Source organism: the organism of the source record quoted next, unplaced genomic scaffold (assembly GCF_019419815.1).
Source record: "Pyrus x bretschneideri cultivar Hongxiangsu unplaced genomic scaffold, Pyrus_bretschneideri_v1 Contig20, whole genome shotgun sequence".
Classification (NCBI taxonomy): domain Eukaryota; kingdom Viridiplantae; phylum Streptophyta; class Magnoliopsida; order Rosales; family Rosaceae; genus Pyrus; species Pyrus x bretschneideri.
In genome coordinates, this window is record NW_025999502.1 from 653,152 (window position 1) to 660,480 (window position 7,329).

At 36.3% G+C, this 7,329-nt stretch overlaps 1 protein-coding gene across 2 annotated transcripts; it reads right to left on the bottom strand.

The window, feature by feature from the left end:
* Positions 1-3,890: 3,890 nt before the first annotated feature.
* Positions 3,891-6,869, bottom strand: LOC103931047 (auxin-responsive protein IAA26). Of its 2 annotated transcripts, none has more exons than XM_009340458.3 (6): positions 6,679-6,869; positions 6,022-6,570; positions 5,200-5,474; positions 4,769-4,916; positions 4,360-4,424; positions 3,891-4,243 (listed from the first exon to the last, which is right to left on the bottom strand). In XM_009340458.3, exons 2-6 carry the CDS (start codon positions 6,471-6,473, stop codon positions 4,209-4,211), a joined length of 975 nt encoding a protein of 324 aa, XP_009338733.2. In that variant the 5' UTR covers positions 6,474-6,570; positions 6,679-6,869; the 3' UTR covers positions 3,891-4,208. The 2 variants fall into 2 exon arrangements, with proteins under 2 accessions (XP_009338733.2, XP_009338732.2); XM_009340457.3 differs by having other exon boundaries at positions 6,022-6,575.
* Positions 6,870-7,329: the final 460 nt, after the last annotated feature.

Here is a 7,329-nt window from a genome sequence, read left to right on the forward strand (position 1 = left end):
AGAGAGAGAGAGAGAGAGAGAGAGAGAGAGAGAGAGAGAAAGAGTGAGAAGAGAGAATCGGTTTTCAAAAACAAAAATGATGGTGATGTGTGAGTGATGATAAGAATTGGTGGTTGAGTGTGTAAGTTTAAAGAGAAAGGGAGAAAGTGACGTGAGGGTGGGGTGTGTGTGTGTGTCAGAGGGAAAGAGAAAAGTTGTGTGAGAGGTGAGAGAGAGATAGGACCGGTTGATATGAAATGGGGAAGGATGCATGCTTTGACCGATTTTGGTGCTCCAAAGTTAAAAGTGTCACTAAGCCAGTTAAAATCATAAATAAAAGACACATGCTCTGACCGGTTTTGGCTCCAAAGTTCAAAGTAGGACACAATAAAATCATAAATAAAAGAGAGAGGATTTCGGGGATGATACCAATGGGCGTGGTTTCATTAAGGGATAACTGGCATGGCTTTCTAGTAGTTTTATTATTAACCACCCAACCCATTACTTCAGATTTTTACTTTTATTTTTTAAAAATTTGATATAATCATTCAAAATGTCTTAAATTTTATGGCATATATGCTTAATGTGTTTTTAATTTTAGACTTGTTGGATACTATTTTTGTATTTTATCATTCTTTTATTATCTTATCCATGGATTTCATATAAGTATAACTTTTTATGTGTTAATATGCATTTATTTACAAGATATACAAGAAATTAACCTAAATCCGCCTAGAGCGCCTAGGCGCCCGCCTAGAATCCGCCTAGCCGCCTAGGTGCTAGCTCGCCGTCCGACTAGTGCCTAGCGTTTTTTAGAACCTTGTGTAGATTGGTGCTACTGTTGCATATGGTCAGACAAATCTCTCTATCTCTGACTTCCTTTGCTGTTGTTTTTTTTTTTGTGGGTGAACTTTTTTGCTGCAGGTTTGTTGCTTTTTTTGCCGTAGTTTTGCTTTTGCTACTATTTTTCACTACAGTTTTGCTGCAGGTCCATTGATTAATGTACGAGGAAAATGAGATTGTCTTATGCGTAAATAGGTGAAAATTTAAAATTGTAATTTTTTTTTCTCAAAAAACCAAACTGAAACTGTTTGAAACTGCACCGAACCGAATCAAACAGTTTGATTTCATTTCGATTTTGACTTCAAAACCGCACCGAACTGCACCGTAAAAAGTTTAGGTTTTGGTTACGGTTTCACTCGAAACCACACCAAACTGCACCGCACCACCCCTACACCAAACTGTCATATTTCAAACTTTTTTTTTAATTATAATCCAACGGCTGTGATCAAATAAGATCAAATCTAACAGCAAAAAAAAAAAAAAAAAAAAATTGATTTAAATCTAACGTCTAAAATAATTTAAAGAAAATTTTCAAATCAAATTTCACTTAAAACTTTATAAATACCCTTGTATTTGTATGGTTTTTAATTATTTATCAGAATTTAAATATTTTTAGATTAACACGTTCACCATATTAAATTAGGATAATCTACATAAATTTTATTTTCAAACAAGTTACTGAAACGAAAATTAGGCTAAAATCATTATTTAATAATCTCGGGCTAAAATTTTAATACATAACTATTGAAGGAGAAAAGCAGTTTCTGGATTGTAGACTAAAATTTTCCTAGCTTAAATTTTAAACTATATTCTCAAGGGTTGGAGATGGTCTTGGAAAAATGAAAGATTGGGAGAGCATGACTATATATTAAGCAACTCATTGATTGGAAATGATTTTGGAAATTAATTGGGTGTTCTGAGAAACTGTTTGGAGTGCACCGTATCACTCCTCCAGTTTTGATTGGGTTTATGTTTGGACTACTAATTTGTAATGTCCATGAACTACAAAGCCCAGAAAGAATAAGCCCTGGCATCAAACAGCCCTACAGATATTATGTCCAACCATACTCAAATAAAAAATCATTATTTTATTGTTTGTCAAACTTCTTTCTTTTTTTGGGTCGAGAATCATGTAACCATTATTATACTATAGTATCCTTCTACAGTTGTAAGTGAGAGTTCCCAGATTCGACTCTTATAATTTTACGAATGACGAATTAGATACCTAATTATGTTGTCAATTATATACGGCTTTGCCTAAATCTCTCAAAAAGGAGAAAAAGCCAAAGAATAATCATTTAGCTGCACAATATGTAAATAATTCTAAAAACAATCATTTATTTTCACTAGGAGTTTGCTTGAACTAAAAGATTTCAGATCGACAAAATTTCTATGTATGGTCATTGAAAACCACACATACACATGCATGAACGACATGAATCTGATACATGAAATAAGCATGCAAAATATTGTACATAAAGTGGACTATAGGGACATTATCCTCTCCCTAAACTCAAAAGCAAAGACCACAATATGAATTCCTTTGGAATAAAGGGCGGTCTCATTTTTCGCCCAAAGTTAGGCAGTTCTCAACTACAGACAAAGACTCTTCAATCCTCCCCAAAACTCCACATTCCTTTTCACCCTCTAGACAGTTTTTCTTATGCACCCACACGTTGATTAGGACACAACCCTGAAATGTCCAAACGAATCTAACCCTACAATTAAGCTGCATTAATGGCCATCACTATCTTACTCATCAAATATGGTTCTCGATATTTCAAGAAGAATGCGATACGCTTGCTCGTCCACGCTTGTATAGTTGATTTGAGACAGCTGAGGCACTAGATTTAAACATGTGTTCGCTTCTGATGATAGCGCAACTCAATGTGCAGAAGATGTATACACATTTAGGGACCCAATGGATAGTGTTGAGGTGTAGGGGCATCACATCAAAGGTCCGGTGAGGACTCGGGGGATTTTCGGTCTACTGATTTTGAACTCAAAAGGTGTCTGTTTCTACTTTATCCCAACCCAAAGCCTAAGCGAAAAGCCCCCTTTGAATACAATGAATAGTGTACAATTTGGCAACCTCTCCAAATGGAATAAAAAAGGAGAAGGTGGAGCAAGCTTTACAGCCCATCATTCTTCTAGTTTTGTAGGAGATTGATTAGTTAGCGAGTAACGTTACAGATACTAACTATATAAACTAAATTCTGTAAATTAAATGGCATAAAATTTAATGATTAGATTATTACTTAAGTGTTGATTAATGTAGTTATTTTTTATTAGTGACACATCATTTAGTTTTCAAATTTAGTCTACCTAGCATCATTCTTACTTAGCAGATCAATACGGCATTCTTTTATTACCATGTACCACTGAATACACCTAAGGCTTAAGGTCTACGCCCAACCTACTAAAAAAAAACTTGTCATGTTACGTGCTAGGTTGTGTGATAAGTAAAATTAAGAATAATTATTGTAGCAATGTTATATTTTGATAACAATTATAATAATAATTATTATAATTTGATGTCACTTGAACTCAAGAGTTGCTGAACTTTAAACGTAACACAAATCTAACAAGTTATTAAACGACTGGCCAATACAAGTTCTATACCTCTACGTGGCAAGAAGTCCCAGCTCGAAACTCGTCCGAAATTACATGATCATCTTCAACTCCTATGATTACTCCCTACATGGGATCTTAGTCTCCTTTACTTCTTACTTCTTTGTCTTTCTGTTTTGGCCAGATTTCAAGCCCTACTTCCTTAATATGTTTAAAGCATAACTGACAACATTTGTTTAAAATTAGATGTTTATGACTTTCTAATCAACCTTTGCTTGTAGTCAAACTTCGTGACTTTTTAAGGAAAAGAAAGAAACAAACAAAATCACCCTTCCTCTAAGTCATCTCTTTGCCATGAGATGGGACAGTTTTGGTTGTAGGAATTAGGTACGTCCGCAAGCGGTTTGGCATAATGTTCTTGACCAAGTAATTCAATTACGCATCGTGAATTCGACTTGCAATCGGTTGAATCAACGTGACATTATTGCTAAAATCCATAAGAGTAAATAATGTGACATTCGGTTAAATCAGCGTAACATAATGACCAGAATGCACAATATGGCAAAGTGATGTGCCACCCAAAGCACATTCTTTGCTTCTCTTTTTTCTACAAGAGCCAAGAGGCATAGATAGGATTTTCAGCCCAAACACAATCCCATACATCTCCGCACGCCACTTGGGTCCCTACCTACCTCGACAGAAATTACTGAAGCAAAATTTCAGATAAGTCGCACAATACAAGTCTACTGCAAAATACAAACTTCAATGGTGGATTCTTGAGATTAAAATTCCTCTTTCTTCAGTTGAATGCAGAGTCAAAGTGGCATCTTACCTTGCTTGCTGCTACGAACTGAAAACAAATCACCATTAGTTTAATCATAATCACTAAACGGATGCACAACCAAATGCTAATTTAATTAATAAAGACCAAGTTGAGTTTATATAATGAATTAACATCGAACATACGACGAAGTGCAGACAGTTCAGAGCTCTTGAGCACACGCAGCCTCTTCACGGTCGACACAAACATCCTGCAAATCAAAGATCAAGGAGCAAATTACACAACATTGTTTAATGCCGCTTACGGCAGGAGACAATATTACAAATTTCAGGGGCAAAATGACACGATATGATGGAGTTGCGGGAATCATTACATTAAGAAACAACAAACAAAAACAGTACGCTGATTTTTATGCATAAAAAAGAGAAGCATATATTGTTTAAAGATCAAGGAATCTAATTCTGCATGATTTAATAAAATGGTGAGATTAAAACTGAAATCATATCAGCAAGTGTTGGAATATAATATACATGAGGAAGTGAAAGAAAATAATATAAATTTGCATCAGATTCGCAGAGATGATAAGATGCTTACTGCCATGGGACATCCCCAACGAGCATCCTGTCTCCTTCATTATCTTCATAAACTAGGGTATATTCTCCACTTCCATCCAATAAACCTGTGATTTCTTTCTCTTCCCCTGTCTTGTTCTTGGTTCCACCAGCACAGGAATCTCTTTGAGCTAAACATAAGAGCGCACAAACGACAAACACGATTGCGTATAAATAAATAGGATGTATTTTCATGAAAAAGAATCCGACTACCCCATCAAAACAAATTGTGGTAAAAACCAAAACACTATAAAATTTGTGTTGGTAAAATGAATTTTGACCATATGAAGAATACACTTACCCAAATCATACTCTCTCTAACTAATTAAAAATACTAGGAATAAGTTTTAAACAGTAAATTAACAATGTGGCTACAATAATAATTAATTAGTCAAGATTAATTATGAGATTTACCTGCGAGAAGGTCACGGAAGAGTTCATCGACAGCGGAGGAGAGCTTTTGGTAGCTGTCATGGGCACTGAGGTCCACTTTTCTTCCGATAGGAACTCCATCCATGTTAATTTTCACAAACAGACCCTGTCTGCTGGTTTCAACTGGTTTACCACTAGGAACTTTGTTTTGGACAACATTTTCGGATTCAACCGCAGGTTTCGATGAGTTGTTGCTTGCAAGATTTTTCCTAAATGATCGAACTGGAGGCCAACCCACAACCGGAGCAGGAGCAGTTCTGTAATTTTTTTTTTTTTTTTTTTTTAAGGATATCAAAACAGAAATAATTAGCACAAATTAAGTTTTCATATATTAATTCATAACAAAATTCTTATACATAAATTCTACAAAAGACATTAAGAACTAAATAATAATGTGATAATGTAAGAGATAATATCTAGGCATTATTGAGGTAGATTTGGCAAGAAACAACGACAGAAAAGCCAAAAACTTGCATGAAAATGGAAGAACAGACGGTATGCTTGGACAGACCCTAAAAGAAAAACAAGCTTGACTATGAATAAACAGAAAACAAAAAAAAAAAAAAAAAAAAAAAAAAAAAAAAAAAAGCAAACTGTCTCACAGGAAAGACTACAGAAAAAGCAAAATAATTTGAAACTTCAACAAAAATGAAAAAAATAATTTAAAAAAAAATAGAAATATTATGCATGGACCACAACTTTGCCTAGTCTAGCTCCTAGCAGTGAGAACCTGTGAGTGAATATCCTGTCTGAAAAAAATAATAATAACAATATTACACAAGAAAGTAGAAAAGGCTGGATTACCTTTTCTGAGAGGTGTTGGGGAGCACAGCTGTGTCTGCAGGGGCTGGTGAAAACCCTTTCCTTTCTGCATTCTGCAAGTCTACCACTTTACTGCAACAGGGCTGTGACGCTTTGTTGGAGTTGACAGGCAGGTGAACAAAAGATCCGACTTTTGCCTGCTGCTGGTAAGAAGAAATAAGTTTCTGGGTTTGGTTGGAGAACATGGGGGAAGAAAAGTACCCAAGAGAGAGAAGGGACTGAGACTTCTCATCTCTTTCTCTTTCCATTGACCAGTCTTGGCATGGAGGGCCAAGCCTGAGCTCAAGCTTCTTCTCCTCTGAGGAGGAGCTTCCATGGCTGGTGCCTTCAATATCTCTGTTCATAAGCCAGTCTCTCTGTCTAGGAATTAAATCTAGGAGCTGCGGACATGCCTCCTCCTCCTTCCTTGTACATCCCTCCATCTCAGTGACCATATGTAAATACTCTGTTTTGTGATGACCCTAGTGAAAAATTCAAATCTTTTTACTTTCCCTTGTACTTTTCACACACCAGAAGTACAAATTGAAGGAACTGCACTGAGAAATGGAACAAGGGGAAGTTAACAAGCGTGGGATAAAATAGAAACCACTTTGATAAGAACAAGGAAAAATGGAAGAGAAAGGGAGAACGGGGTTTTACCCTATAAAAGCCATTAGACAAAGCTCTAAACTTTGAAGGCCAACATCCTCATGTCCTCAAATTGCCCACTTGGTCTCACACACCTTTGATATCAAAAGATCTAGAAGAAACAAACACAAAGGAAAACCCAAAACCTCACAAGGGAAGAGAAAATATGAAGAAGAACAACCAAACTCAAAGCACAAAAGGGACAGGGAGGCTAAAATAGGGAGGGGATTGATGTCTACGGGGTTTTTTTCTCTTTAAATTTTGATGTAGGCTTCAGTGGGTTCTTTCTCTTCTTTTCTTTTTTCCTTCTCTCTCTCTACTTTTGGAACTCGTGGGGTGTATGAGTAGTTGCTGTGAGAGATTTTTATAAATAGAGATGGAAACAAAAGTGAAAAAAGATGAGATGGGCAGAGAGATTCCCTCCCCCCCAAAAAAGAACCCCAAAATAGAAAACAGAAATTAGAGCAAACGCACGCAACCACAGCCCCTCTCTCTAAAAACATAACGTAGTAACAGGAGGAGGAGGTTGTTCAACTCAGGAAGCAAAGCGTGCTGTGCTGTGCTGACCTTCCCTCTCCCAGCAACACCAAATGTTGTCCAGCCTCGTCGCACACAACCCTAAACATCCCCTCAATATTTGATAGAAAATGACATTCTTGCTCC

Coding starts and splice junctions, on each gene's coding strand:
- LOC103931047 (XM_009340458.3), bottom strand. CDS start 6,473: ATGGTCACTGAGATGGAGGGATGTACAAGGAAGGAGGAGGAGGCATGT. Junction 5,475..6,021: donor CCCAACACCTCTCAGAAAAG/GTAATCCAGCCT, acceptor AAAAAATTACAG/AACTGCTCCTGCTCCGGTTG. Junction 4,425..4,768: donor GTTGGGGATGTCCCATGGCA/GTAAGCATCTTA, acceptor TTTGATTTGCAG/GATGTTTGTGTCGACCGTGA.